A 15752-nucleotide genomic window follows, 5' to 3' on the forward strand; every position below is an offset into this window, starting at 1 on the left:
CTAAAATGTGGTTATGTAAAGGTAAAAGGATTATTCAGTAAACGATACAAAGCTGTCGAGAATTATTTGTTAAAGATGGACCAAGGTCTTGTATTGTTAGGGGAAGCAAAGAGTGAAGCTCCTGAATCAATCTTTGATGGAGACACGTTCCAGCAGAACACGACAAAACATCCTCCTATGTCAATGCCTTTCCTGCACCACACACCTGCACTGTTCCCCACTGTGACATGAGAGCCCTCCAACAGACATGAATGCTGCAATTAGGGGAAAAAGACCCCCCTACTTTCCATTTGTGTCTGGCAGAATAGTCAATCTAACAGGCAGAGATTTATATGGCTGTATCATTATATGTAACGGGGAAACATCTAGAAAACATAACCCGGGATCGTTTATTTTCAGAACGATTTTTCTTTAAGCCACAAAAAAACAAGTTATCAGCACAAGCATTTCAGGCAAGTTGTTCACGAAGGATGTCTGAAAATACCTTTTAACAACATCAGAGCATGCCAAAAAACGCTGCCTTTAATAAGTCTGGAAAGCATCCAATCTTTTTTAAGAATCTGTAGTATTAGGTCTGATCATTTACAGTACTAACAGGTAACGCACACACGTACAAATTAAAAGGGACATAGTTCCCCTGTGTGAAATCACTTTTTGTTGTGCTATTTTCAAGCAAGTGTCGACATGAATGTTTGGGACAGGATACAGAAAACACCCACAACTTGCCCACATACTCAAAAGCTGACAAAATCTCCAATCGAACAAGGCTGCCTTTACTCACAAAATTACATTTTCTTGTAAGAGAAAACAAAGAAACTTTCTAATAAATGTACTGATCTGAAAGGTCAGGAGCAAATAATGCTTCATCATACTTGAAACATAGACAGAGATCATATTAAGTCTGCATAAATCTACTCTAGGGCAGTTGCAAATAAATATAAAAAGTCATAACTATTCTGTGGTCAGCGGACATAAAGTGGCAACTTTAGTTTGTACCAATATGAGATGATATGAGCCCCGAAGGAAGATCTGGGAACTCACGATTGTTTTATAACATTATGAACTTGTAGTGGTGTGAAAGATAAAAAGGTAAAGTCAGTAGATCTGGCTTTTAATAAAGATTTAGCATCTTATAAGAACAAAGTAAATATGTGGAATGAGTTCATTCTTCCTTTGAATCCCCCATTCAAAGATGCAAGCGTGTTTGTCGTTGGCCGGGAAATATTTTTCAATGAATGGGATGGACGCTGCTACTATCACAGAGTGTGCTGAAGGTGGACAGCTGCATCCTGAGTAGCTGTTCAACTAAAGCAGAAAAAACATGTGTACTGCAGAGGATATAGTGGAACGTGTGTAGTTTTGTGCATCTGCTCCTCTGTGTTGTGAAGCGAGTGTGTACTGAAAGGAATCTCCACTTCACTGCTCCTCAGTGACGGGGGGGGGGGGGGGGGGGGGGGGGGGGGGGAGTGGTTTTCAACTCACAGTTAGCTAATCAGAGGGGCCACGGGTAGCTCATACAAGTGGCTGGGGGCTTGATGAAAAGTGAGCACATGCAGTCCGGCACCGGTAACCTAAAGGGAATGACACACTACCTCTAATTCCTGATGGCTTTTTATCCCCCTCCCACTGAGAGGTAATAAAAGGAATCTGCAGAACCTCAGAGGATTGTTTACACTTGGATACTGTTGGGGATAGACATCCAGTAATTGAGAGAAGTTTAAGGACAACCGAACAATCCAAGGAGTTATACTTGTACTAACTTAGCTCATAGCTCTACTATGAAGATGCTGAATGTGGACTTAGTAGTTTTAAGCTTCTTCCTGGGTCTGGGGACAGGATACAGTGCTGTGGGTAAGAGACAATATCAGATTCAAAACGGGCCGTGCAGCTACACCTTTCTGCTGCCTGAGCAGGAAAACTGCCAAACCCAGAGCAGCAACTACAACTATCCAGATCAAAAGGATGGACCCGTGGACAACGAGGAGTCGGCTCAGAGGCTGGAACAACTAGAGATCGTTATGGAGAACAACACACAGTGGCTGCTTAAGGTAGTGTAACACCCACAATATCACATGAATACATGAGACAGGGATTTTTAATGAATAGAATAGAAAACATAGGAAAATGTTGACAATGTACGGACTAATTGGACACAGCCTGGCTGTTCACTTGGTCGCTTTCTTTCAGATAAATGAATAAATAATGTATATCCCGAGTATATCCATCTCCTCAATCCTCAGAAACTGCCATATCCACGTGGGGAGAAAAGTGAAAAGTGCAAAATGTGTTGACTGTTGCCCTACACTACAAGAAACGAGCTCTGTAGTAAATGTTTCTGAGGGATAACATTTGTAAAAGTATTACAGCTGCCCATGTTATTGTTATTTAATTCCTTTATTATATTGTATTTGATACAATTACGCATATTATTTTAGATTTTCTGCTAATCATCTACTTTTCCGTACTGCTTCGGTAATGTAGGTTTGGCATCTGTCACGCCAATAAAACTTATTTGAATTGAATTGATCATTTCAGAGGCTATTTAGGTTCCTGAGACCATTATGATGTGTAAGAGGACAACATGTGCTGAAGAGCTACCCTTCCTCGACACAGGTGTCACTGGAGACATTCATACTTCCTTTTCAATTATCTGGAAAGGAAAGAAGGAAGCATTTTAAAGAAAACAAAACATCTAGTATGGAGGATAGTTTGGATTGAATGTTGACCAGATCTCCCACTAAAATGTTTGTAGAATAATCTAACATACTTCAGCTCAACATGGAACATCGCAGCGGGCAGATTATTCAGGCTCATACTAAACCACTAGTTCTTTGTTAAGTGCAATACTAACATGAGTAAGACTTAACCAATACCACAAAATAAAAGAGTGATGCTCCACTAAACAGAAATGTGCAAAGGTTTACACATTTTGTCTCAATGTGAAGTTATGTCAGAGCTGTAACAAGTAAAAAAAAACCCACATGGTCTATTCTGATTTAGAAGATGTGTAAACATGAAAGTAAAAAGTAAAACATTCAGTGCAAAAGGACATAATGGCTTTGATGACTGACAAAGACTCGACACAGGTGTCCACACGAGGGATGCATACTTCCCTTTTCAGTTTGCTGAGCCATTACTTGTGCGAGTGAAAGAAGTGAACGGCCTCTTGTCTAGCTCCCCTCTCTTCACCCTCTTCAGACTGCTATTACTGATCAGAACTATACAAGACGAGCCAGACAAGACAAGAGCACTTCACAGCTGGATCGCACAGTTCCCGTCTCGTAACATAAAACAAGCTCCGATCTGTACAAAAGGAACAAGTGTTGCCTCAGAAATCAAAGCCCGCAAGTGAACATTTTACATCAGACAGCACATCTGACAAAGTGACAGGTTACATAGTTCTTACATACAAAGAAGCATTGCTGATTAATGATGTGTCACCAACGATTTAGCTGTATCAATATGCTTTAGCGGTTTGTGTAAATGGAGGATGACTCTCCTTACCTTCTTCTGTTGTGTGAAATTATTTTGCACATGAGAAGATAAATATAGGAGAAGAAATCACAGCTAAGGTGTGATGGTTTGAGTTTCACAATATGAACGTTTGAACATATTAATATGATACTTTGCCATAAAGAACAAAACTATAGCCCCCAAATATAATACAGATTCTTACTACAGCTCTTCAACAATTCATCCTGGTACATTGCCCTCACTACGAACATAAAACAAAACTCTCCTGCATAACTAATCAGGCCCCAAACTCCCCTATCTGAACAGTCCACCTGGTCAGTGATCAGCCGAACTCTTCTATCCACCTCCACCAATCCTTCCAGTTACTGCCATCAGGTCTAAGCTACAAAGTCCCAGTAACTCGGAAAAACATCTACAAAAAGTATTTTATTACCTCTGCGATCAGGCACTTTACCCTGTTTAGTAGAGAGGTGACAGATAAAATAAGAAAGCCATATTTCTCCTAGAGATAAACAATTAAAAAATACTGTAGTAGCTGTAAGCATGGTACCATGAGTGCAACCCTAATTCATTTAAGATGATATATTGGCGTGTTAAAATAATTAAATTGTACCTTTGAATAACAGGTGCATAGGGTAAAATGTACCCACTCTATGTTGTGAAAGGTTTCAGCTCCACATGACCCTCAATATAAATAAGCAGGTAAAGGAAATACAGGTAACGATGATATACAACTTCCTTTAGTCACTGAGGTTATAAACCTCTTGTACAGGAGTGGCTTGATGGATGGAAGAGTTTAGTGTAAATAGAGCGTAAATAACAAAAACAAGTAATCGCTACCTAATTTAGAGGAATCTGTCAGTGAAAAGCTTAAATACGTTCAACACTGCAGTCACATAAAGATATTATTATTATTATTATTATTATACATCTAGAAAAGCAAGCCTTCCTATGATCCACAACCAGCAGGGTGGCTGGCGTCTCCCTTGGCGTTTTCTGCACTTTATTTTGAAACGAGTGCAAATTCCCAATCTGCGACCACGTACATACGTACCGGGTGCATTCACAAACACCCACAACGTCACAAAAGCTTCACCTCGATGCCAAATTGTACCGTCCTAGACCACAAACTTGGGTTGGGAAATGTATATGGACCGGCCGACCAACCAACCGACACAGCGAGCTGTAGAGCGGCTAGTCGCAGATCAAAATGTTCCAAATCATTACACAGTAGAGACTTTTATCAGGCGTGATTTACGTGTTTTAAATGAATACTTAATTTCTCAAATTCCTATTCACACTGAACCAGCTGATGACAACTGAGGAAAACTATTTGTTGAGGAACACAGTCATTCCTTACTGACGCCTTTGAGGCACACGGGAGTAAACAACTGATTAGATCATTGAATGTCGATGGGACATCCTGCCAACTTTTCAAATGACAGCCTTCCACCTACAACACATCCCTTTGTGTCTCCAAGAACATAAACAAACTTGACGCCATGAAAGGAAGACAAACAAAATCAGCACTAATTGCAGATGTTCCTTGTATTTTCCATAATAAAAATAATAATACAATTGGCTGTTTAAGGTTGCATTGCTGACTGATGTGTAAATAACAAAAAGTGATTATGCAAACTTACTGTAGATGACAAAGATATTCAACTGACGCTTGTTTCCGGTTGCACACTCATGTCACTGTCACGAAGGATGTAACATTTAACACTTCCATCCTGTTTACGAGTCGTGTGACCTGATTGCCACTCAGGAACACGATGCAGGAAATAACTTAATGATTGGTCTCGGTCTAATTCTGGCAATACAGTAAGGTAGCTAAGAACAAATCTCGTAAAGATGAAACATTGACCTTTTCCCACCCTGAGGGCATCTCATGCTGATTGTATTATTCAAGGGCTTAAGTTCAGAGCTGTAAATGTTTATCAGTCAAGATGATACATTTTTTTTTTTAAATGAATAAGCCGTCTCAAGATTCTTATTATTTCATTATTTTGCTAAAAATTTAAATCTTTTAATTTAAAGAAACTTCTAAAATATTTGACACCTATTGAAAATACATTGTCATGGGACAGCTCTGTTTGCCTTCATCCCCTATAGCTTTCCTTCAATGATAGGACTATGGTGCTTCATCATAAATCTGTAATATAGCATCATCAATTCATTTCTGTAATAAGTTGTTAAAAGCGTATTCTCGTACACTTATATCATAGAGAATAGGAAATTTGATGGCAATACAGATTTTATAAATAGACAACACCATAGTTTCAAGGGTATTATGTGGGGCCCAGTGCACCTTATGTGATTATGTGCGAGTGAGGCAGAAGGCAAATGGTTAACTGTTCCAACAGGACCACAAGGTTTGTGTGTAATTGTGGAGTAAAACAATGCAACAATTAAATAAACATATAAGTTTCTATTACGTGCTTTCCAGAGTTTGAAAATCAGAAATTGTAGCGATGTTATAAAGGGTTGTGCTATGATAGCCAATAAATGACTTAAGCTAATTGTCTTTCTTCTGTGCTGCAGCTGGAGAACTACATACAGGACAACATGAAGCAGGACATCGTCCAAATCCAACAGACTGCTGTACACAACCACACAGCAACGATGATTGAAATCGGAACAAACCTGCTGAGTCAAACCGCAGCGCAAACAAGGAAACTGACCAATGTGGAGGCACAGGTGAGGCTAACATACCCGCTACTTTAGACATACAGAAGTACACAAGGCTAAAAGGTGCACACAGCTACATATGAAAGAGAACACTGAGAAAGTCAAAGGTGTCAAAACAGTTTACGTCTGTACAGAATAGGCTTCTCAACAGAATAACATGCTGATGAAAATGTGGTGCAAGTTGTTTTTTAACTACATGATACAATAACATGTTCAACATTTTTTTTCTTCTCCAGATGCAAGCCTAAGTGTGCTCTGCAATACACTGCATTAAATAATGTAAAAAAAAAATAAGCAGAGGGGAAAAACAGGCATGACTGAGTCAGTTTATTATTGTGGCTGCACGTCAATGACCTTATGTGAGCCAACTGTACAGCATTTCCTGTTATTAGCACACTCGTATTCCCACAGAAAGGGTCTATCAGTTTGTCACAATCAGACATCCGTCTGTTCAAAGGCATCTACAGCTCCATTGGAGACACATAGCTAGGATCCATGTAAACAACCTGCTTTTTGCTGAGTTCAGTTCCTCCGAACTGGGAAATTAGAGGCAAGGTCCCCAACCCGAGAGTTTAGTTTAATACGTCTGTCTGTGGAAATACGTGGATTCTGAACATTTCCCTTGTTCAGGTATGTCTGCTGTGTTCCGGTCACTTTTTTCCATTTAGCAAATGGCTGTTTGTTCACTCTAGAAGTGCAAACTGGGCTTGTGTTGAACTTGCTGGAAGACAGAACTTAGTATCCAAAAGTATTTTTGATGAATTGCCTGTTGTGTTTAAGTGTTGCACTTGTTGTTTATGGCTCTTTTGCCATACCTTCTTATATGTTGCATGTTTCTTTTACTTTCTTTCTTCTAAATTGCTATAAGTCATGTTGTTACATGCATACTATATTAAACATTAAAATGGAGAAATGTCAGATGCAATTGCTTGTTTTCAAAGTAAAATATCAATAGTAGAACAAACCCTGTAGCCAGGTGTCAGTTAGATGTGGGACCATGCTGTGATGTGTTGAGAAACAAATGGCATTTTTGGAGGATCTTCAGGCCTTTTATAATCTAATGTGAAGTGCAAAGTGCTTATCATAACCTGGTGCATTAAAAATACTGATGAATGAATGGCTGATTTTACAAGGTATCTCTTAAAGACAGCCCGACTGAACGGCTTCACCTTGTTCTTTTGTTTTTAGGTAATTCATCACACAACTCGACTTGAGCGTAGACTTCTTGAAAATTCCTTGTCAACAAACAAGTTGGAAAAACAACTAATTGTCCAAACAAATGACTTAAGCAAGCTGAATGACAAAAACAGGTGAGGACATCAGACCACAGATTATACTCATTTTCAGCGTGACAGCACAAACAACAGAACAGTTTTGTGCTAATGTGCAGAGCAATGACAGAGCTCGCTGCTGAACTTGTTGCCTGCTTCTCCTCAGCTTTCTGGAGAAAAAGGTGGAGGAGATGGAGCAGCAGAGAAAGGTGGAGCTGAAGATGCTTAGAGACGAAAAACAGCAGCTTCAGACTCTAATACTGAGGCAGACGGCCATTATAGGCCAGTTGGAGCAGCAGCTGCTTAAAGTCTCCTCTAACAACACCGTACTGCAGCATCAGCAGCAGGAGCTACTGGACACCGTGAACAACCTCATTCTCACCCTCTCTGTCGGCTCGGCTCGAGGTGAGTCCGGACTTCAGGTCATCGCAACCTTGTTTGATGCTTAAGTTTTACATTTGTAAAACAAATCCATACTTGGATGCTGCCCGTACATTCACAGTCTGATGTAGACACTGGAAATCAATGTAACGCCTGCACTAGTGGTGCTTTTACAAAAGAAGGCCACCTATCTTTAATTACCTCATGCCTCACTGTAGAAGCAGTAACACTGAAGCAATGAATGACCTTTTTGTTCTTCCTCTCAGAAGATGTGAACTTATCAAAAGGAGGCCGGGTTAAATGTCGTACAATTGTGTGTCAAATTAACAAGGATAATTTCTTCTGCAGAGAGCAAAACTGTCATGATGCAGGACACTCCTACCACGTTCATGGACTGTGCTGCCGTCTTCAAGTCCGGAAACACCCAAAGTGGAGTCTACACGCTCACATTACCAAACACTACAACAGAGGTTAAGGTAAAGTAAGCCTGTTTTACTGAGTCTGAGTACTGCAATGACCCAACCACACTTACAAACCTTGTGAATAAAAACCCCATGAAGTGCTTAGTAGACAGTGTTGTGTTTGAGGGCGGGGTAGTTAAATTAAAAATGTTCTCAGACTCCCATTAATGATGTGCATGCTTGAGCTGAAACTGTGATCTCCTTAGAAACTTTTCAGAGAATAAGACTTGGACTTCTATTCTGTACCCCTTCCCTGGCTACATTTGTTTTAACCAAACTCAAATAAGACAGCATTGTCAAATTATAAATGAGCATGAATTCTTTACAGAGCATTAATTTTGAATTATTAATTGCAGCAACTCCTTTTTCCTTGTTGTGTTTGAAGGCTTTCTGTGACATGGAGACAGAAGGAGGTGGGTGGACAGTACTACAAAAACGCTTTGACGGCAATGTTGACTTTCACCGTACGTGGCAAGAGTACAAAAAGGTAAAAGCTATCAAGAAGAAATATAACCTAGGCTACAGTTTTCAATCCAAATGCACAATACAGTGAGCAGATTTGGTTTTGGCCATTGACTGAAAGTGTTCAAAGGCTTGGTGATTCTGCTCTGTTAGAGGGAACTACAAACAGAGCAGTGCATCTGAAGCTGTGCTTAAAATAAAAAAATAGACCAGCATTGCCAACACCAAATAGGAGATAAATCGGTCAACGCCAGTGCCAAAAAGAATCTCAAGTCCCCACGGGGCAATCATTACAGAGCAACACAATCATGCCATTTCCTTTAGTCCTACCACAATGCAAGTTTAAACTAGCATACTTTCTGACCAATGTCTCAATGTGAATGTGAATATTTGTGATCATTATGTGGGACGGCTGAAAGTACTTTGAGTTCCAGGGAATAGCCAAGAAATGTGCATGGTGGTTCCGTCAGTTTGCTGTTTTGTTAATAGAGAAACCCACCTACCAGTCCCTCCTGCAGGGGTTCAACAAGGTTTAATTACATTTCTTTTTCGTATTTTCAGGGGTTTGGAGAACCTTCAGGTGAATTTTGGTTAGGAAATGAATTTGTCTCCAGGATGACAATTCAACAGTCCTACAAACTACGGATCCAGCTGAGTGACTGGGAAGGAAACTCTGGATTCTCCCAATATGACCAGTTTTCTCTCAACAGTGAAGCACAAAATTACAGGTATGTTGCACTGACAACATCAAAGAAACAAGTGTGTTAGATGCTTGGTAGCAATTACTGAACATTTTCTGTTTTAGTCAATATTTTACAGCTTATGTAGTAGTTCAAGTTATTAATGAAAAAGAAGCACACAAGAAAATAATCTGTCTCTAGTACAATAGTGCTTTTGAAGTCTGCGATCCTTAACGCATCCGAAAAACTGGGGCCAATTGTCAATCGAGGAGCGTAACTAAAGCACAGCCTCAAAACTCAAAGCCTTGCAATTATTATGAGGAAATTAATAACTATGGTAGTGACAACATACTGACACAAAAGTGAAATAAATTGTCAAATAAAAAGCATCTCTAAAAGCACTCACATGTAGTGTAAAGGCACTTCATTTCACACATGAACATCTTACCAAAGCTGAAAGCATAATGGCTGTAATCATCTCATCATAAAACAATTTCTATTAGCCTGGATCCATACTTCATTGTCACCCACAACTTCTCTGACAGTGAAGATGAGACCACGTTAATGGACACACTAACACTGGGATTTCTACTTGCTCTGGTTGTTAACTCCTAGCACTGAGGTGCAAGAAGGATTCATTCTACGGTCTTGATTGATGATTAATTCTGACACAGTGCCCCCTGGACTGTATCACACATATATGTATCTCCTAACCTACATCTATTCCAAAGCAAAACACATTCAATACATTCCTCTGGATGATGGTTATTTGCTGTATAAGACCATCTACTTCCTGATACTAACGTACTGGCATCAGCCCAAAGAAAACGTAATAAAACTGGTGTTTGAAAAATAGGAAATACATTAAATGTTTTGGTTTTCTAACATTCAGTCTGCACCTCTTGGCAATAACACAACCGTCACAAGTATTTTCTTTTCCGAACCTAAGCTGATTTCAGGAGTGGAATGGATACTTCCTTTGAATTTGACAAACAGACCTTGAAATGCTCCAATTCAACACAGTTCTTTTCAGGTTTTAAGTCCACTTGACTATGACCAATTTGGTCTCCAGTAAGTTGGCTCAGTAATTCCAAATAAGTCCTACAAGGACACAAATAGCACAACTCAAATTCTTTGGCAAAAAGTAAAAAGAGCATGACAACATATGAAACCACCAAGCTGCTTGAGAAAATGACAAAGCGCAGAACAATTAACAAAAATTAAGTAAGTGAAAATAGCACACACTTTAATCCTAATGTCAAACCCCATTTTAGATCCGGTACTAGTGAAGCTGTGGTCAAAGAACTGTATAAGTGAGTTGGACGTTGCCTTTTGAGGAACAGCAATCACGGACTTCCTCCTCCTTAATTTTTTCCTTTCCCATTCTACAGGATACACCTTAAAGGCTTCAGTGGAACTGCAGGCAAAATAAGCAGCATCGGGCAGCCAGGAAGTGATTTCAGCACAAAGGATGTGGACAATGACAAATGTGTTTGCAAATGTTCACAACTGACAACAGGGGGTAAGAAACAATTTTTAAAAAATGTGTAAATCATTTATAACTAATAATTGTGCTCGTCAGTAAAAATACAATTTGTGATGGCACTTATTGTGAAACAAAATCCCACCCACCCAAATCTTGGCACTTCCACCAAAATCTTCAAGGGCATTTGAAGGGCTCCCGTACTTCTGTGGCCAGGTCAAAAAGCACAATTAGAGCTCAGAGTTAATCACTGATCAACTCATTGGGGAATTCAGCCCCTACAATGGCTGACATTAATAGCCTGGGAACAGAGCTTTTCCCTCTCTCCTCTTGTGGCTTAAAGGTCCTCCTCCATTCCCTTGAAAGTGACTCCGCTGCCAGAAGTTTGTCTCCCTCTGTATTAGTGTCTACCAAGTGATCCTGAAAGCATGAAAACCCCAACCCTCTCCTTTTTTCCCCCCCATAAGGGGTCTCTCACTCCATATGCCCCTTATGATCAATCGTGACTGAGTGGCGCTGACCCAGAAGAAAATATGATATGAAATATAATGCTGCTTGTTTTGAAAAAAAAAAACAAGAAAGCATGAATGTAGTAAATATGTACAAAACCATAGTAAGTTTGTAAAACAATATTACAAACTCTATTTCTAACTGAAAGATTAGGTTTTAAGGTTTTCTTGCGTTTACAAATATACATGCTATTCCTATGGACTACGTTTGACAGCCCAGTTATTACTGCTGAACAAAAAACTAAATCCAGAGTCTTAAACATATAAACCAAGTTATCAGTCAGTTTCTTCACAGCACACAATGATGAAAACTAAGTAAAGAATAATTAGGAGCTAAATCAAAAAGGGGTGTATGCAGAATAAGTGACAATCTCTATGACAACATCTCTAAGAGCAGTAGCAATTTTACTGTCACTTTCAGTTACATGCTGCCAAATGTGAAATGCCTGCTTTTACACCATGACACGTACAGAAGAGTGTACTGCCACTATATGGAGTACATGTTACAGCTTAACCTCAAAGGTTTGGGTGTTACAGGAGTGTAGGCAGTCTCAAGATGGCAGTTTACAAACCCTCCTTCTATATAACTATAAATATATATATATAAGGATATATACAACATTTTAAATAATTCTAGTTTGAGTGCTCAGATGGTTTTACTCTCATTCTTAGCTTCCTTAATTAAAAGAACATTGCATTTAAAGTGTATACATGCACTGAAAGTCCCCACAAGATGACAGAAAGATGGCTTAGCTCTGAAAGGGGCTTTATAGTCTGTAATATTTGATTGTCTTCTACAGCTTTGCCCTGAGATCATGAAACATTCCCACTAAAGTATTAAAGACTGCCCACCAAACTAGCCAGTTCTTACAAAAGATGACACTATCATGCTAAAGAAAAGACAGCAAACGCCATCACTGTTCTACACAGCATGCAGTATTCTCTGTGACATACATCTAAAGTTTGTTTTGATGTTCTAGGTTGGTGGTTCGATGCCTGTGGTCCGTCCAATTTGAATGGGATGTATTACCAGGAAGGCCAAAATGCAAATCGCTTCAATGGAATCAAATGGTACTACTGGAAAGGCTCGGGCTACTCACTGAAGTCCACTGCAATGATGATCAGACCGGCAGACTTCTCAGGTTCCCTTTGAACCGTCACGCTCAGATTAAACAAACTGCCCAACAAACAGCAACAAAACCAAAAAGAGAAATTCTCAAGGGAACCAAAGCACTTCATGAATATATTTTTACATACCTTTGGAAAGACATATTTTGTGCATGTTTATGTGTTTAATAATTTAAATCAAATGGGTTTTTGCAAGAAATTGTGACGATTAAAATGTGACATTAATTAATCTAATTTCTTTAAATATCTTAATGTAGTTCAAGCACCCATTTAACTATGTTTTGAATAGTAGCTGCCTATGTCATTGTAAAAAAGAGACTATGGTACATCACGCAGATAAACAACTCGCTCAAAGTGATTGTTCTGTATCTGTTGAATGCATAAAATGTAAATGCAAATGTAAAAATGCCACAGAAGATGTTTCTCTTAAGATAACGTTGTTTTCCTCGCACGAATGTATGTAAGTTTGTTTTTTAATTTATATGTAGATTTTAATTTCGATATTTAACATTTTGTTACAGATCTTAATGTCCTAGCTAGTTAACGATTGCACTGCACATCAACTAAGAGGAATCCTTCTAATATAAATCTCCCTTCCCACGTGCTCATACATGACAATCTTTATGCAGTCTGTTGAACTTTATTTTTCTTTAACTTATGTAATGTTTCTTTTGAAGCAACATGCAAAATGTATAAGAAAGTGAGAAACACTGGCTTTAGACTTTTTTAGACTTTGACTGTAATGCTCTACCCGCTTATATATAACAGAAGTTGAATATTAAACACAACCACAAGGCAGAGAGCTTAAGACGTAAGCTTCAACTCTAAAGTCCTCTTCAGCAAAAATTCCTGTTCTCCACTTTAACGTTGAACAGTCTGGTGAACGCACAATTCACAATTCCAGATCACCACATCTATTTCAGCAATGTTTGATCATTTCAAGAACAAAATAAAATTTCTAAATGTTCGAAAGTTGCATTTCTTATTGTTGCCTTTAAAACGGACACTAACCAGTTTAACTACACATTTCAAATGTAATTCCCAAATTTCCAGAAGAGATTAATGGGCATAGCTAATAGTGGGCAAATCTTATATCACAGTTTATGTCATTTTATGGTGCAATATTACATGTGTTGTGACAGTCAATTCGGTGTCTTTGGATAAAATAGCCACATGTGAATATCTTGTTTTTGGCAACTTAAATATCAGATCGGTCCTGATCATTGATTTGCAACATTTCCCATAAAGGTTTAACGCAGAGATATGAAGGCATGGTTATAGTAGAACCTTCATGGTCACACGTTGTTGAGTTAAAGTTAAAATGGCAAAACTGCTTGACAAATTGGTCTCATGTGACATGTAGACTTCAGTCATGCATCATTCTTTAAACAAAGTCGTATCATTTTACATTGAAAGATGACATTCCCTGTGAAAATTCCCTGTTTAAACAATAATAATGAGTACTACTAAAACCAGTTTCTATGATTTATACTGACAACAGCTGAAGGCTGCTTCATTACGCTCCACAGGGCAGAGGAACTGAATAAAAGAGGGAAGCATGTGGTTTACAGTAAAGGAATGACAAACAGAATGGCGACATAAAAAATACTTTATCTGTCACAACAAAAGCCTCCATGCTATTTCAAGCAGAAATGTGTCGACATTCGTCTGCATCAAGACCCCACGTCTTCCCTCGCAGTGGCTGGAGCGGACAGTGAATATTAAATGACGAGTTCAGGAAGAGGCAACATTCACAGTTCACACAGGATGCTTCAGGAAAAACAAGCCGACTGAAAATGGATGACTGGCAATAAAAATTAGCAGGCTTCCGTCCAACTTCCTCGGTTTTGGATTAACGAGCCTTTATTGGTTTTGAATGTCAAAAAGGAGCGTTGCTAAAATTATTAAAAACAGAAAATTATTTATATACAGAAAATATAAACATAAAAATTAAGAATGTTATGTCATGAATGTAATGGTTTGGTTTTTGTCTATATGCCGTTCACAGCATGGTACGCCGCGGTGAGGCGCTACTCAACCTAGGTCGCTTCTTTTGGTTTTCCGTTCGCTTAAGTTGTGTGTAGTACCTGGTACTTTTTATGGTACCACATCGGTTGAGGTTCTAAGCGAGCTGAGCCGATACTAGAAGGTAGAGTTAAAACACTGCAGACCACTGTTTGGTCAGAGAAAATCATGCCAGCGCAACACAGGACATCCAGCACAAACCCGCCAGTTTTAAATAGCCGAGCTCCGGTCAATAGCAATCACAATTTTTTACAATTGAAGAAGTGCAGACGTTCGTCTATTTGGTTGCCGATTCAGTATTCAACGAGTGTCGCATTGAAGATGATGTCACGGCAGTCTCACATGGGGTTGCTACGCCGATCAGCTGAGAATCTTGCATAAACGGAGCGTGTACAAAATAGAGAAAAGGTCCTGGTCCCAAGAGTGAGTTCAGTTGAAGCTCTCACCGTGCAGTGAAAAGATAAAATCCATACATTTAATTTACAGGCTTCTACATTAATTGTCACGTTCAGAATGGGAAATTTTGCCAAAGGCATAAACTCCCTTACTTACGTTCTGTTAATTTAATGTAATTTAACATTAATGAGTGCATTGCATTAAAAAAACCTCTAATAAGGCCATTAAAATTAAATTAAAATATATCGGATCGCTTGTACTAATCGAAAACATATATGATGTTTACAGTGAAGTTTAATGCTGGTAGAACTTGTGTGGTGGACACGTTTAGGAGTACTACTAAACTAGTATTGGTACTCACCTGTGCTGCAGGAAAATGGTCTGAAAGTTCATAAGGTTCCTCTGGAATCCACTGTCTTTGCTCCAAACACCAGAGGATCTGCTCGGGAAAATAAAAATGAGAAATAATATAACACTTTATCATCATTTTAAATAATATCACGTCATGGCTTCAAAACATACACAAGCTACATACCCATTCATAAGACAGGATCCAGCAGCCACGAGCTATGCCCAACAGAATATTGAGAGTTCGCCGGTGACCCCCAGACACCACATGAGTTGTGCTCTCACAAACTTGGTCAACGATTGAAAATCCACCCAGTGTCGTCACCACCTGAACCAATGTGTGCTGCTTCCTACAAGAGGTGAGTAGAGTAGAAAGCATCAAACACAAAGGATTTAACAAGACATGTTTTTTTTACCAGCTTATTTCACCAATGCATTAAAAA

General features: G+C 39.0%; 2 protein-coding genes across 5 annotated transcripts in view; one reads left to right on the plus strand and one right to left on the minus strand.

The window, feature by feature from the left end:
• The window catches only part of mcph1 (microcephalin 1), a 33414-nt gene that overhangs the window by 4416 nt on the left and 13246 nt on the right, over positions 1-15752 (minus strand). For 3 of the 4 annotated variants that reach the window (XM_029449686.1, XM_029449684.1, XM_029449685.1), the window contains exons 12-13: positions 15497-15659; positions 15323-15400 (exon numbers count right to left, since the gene is read on the minus strand). In XM_029449686.1, the coding sequence (XP_029305546.1) occupies positions 15323-15400; positions 15497-15659 (241 nt within the window). Of the gene's footprint in view, positions 1-14223; positions 14436-15322; positions 15401-15496; positions 15660-15752 lie in introns of those variants that run through there. The other variant, XM_029449688.1, reaches the window with a different exon arrangement.
• angpt2a (angiopoietin 2a) lies at positions 1540-13507 on the plus strand. The gene is made up of 9 exons (XM_029449704.1): positions 1540-2048; positions 6019-6174; positions 7354-7475; positions 7603-7841; positions 8166-8293; positions 8664-8765; positions 9302-9468; positions 10812-10942; positions 12393-13507. The coding sequence occupies exons 1-9, from the start codon at positions 1779-1781 to the stop codon at positions 12563-12565; spliced, it is 1488 nt and encodes a 495-aa protein (XP_029305564.1). The 5' UTR covers positions 1540-1778; the 3' UTR covers positions 12566-13507.

The sequence above is a fragment of the Cottoperca gobio genome, chromosome 15 (assembly GCF_900634415.1).
Source record: "Cottoperca gobio chromosome 15, fCotGob3.1, whole genome shotgun sequence".
Classification (NCBI taxonomy): domain Eukaryota; kingdom Metazoa; phylum Chordata; class Actinopteri; order Perciformes; family Bovichtidae; genus Cottoperca; species Cottoperca gobio.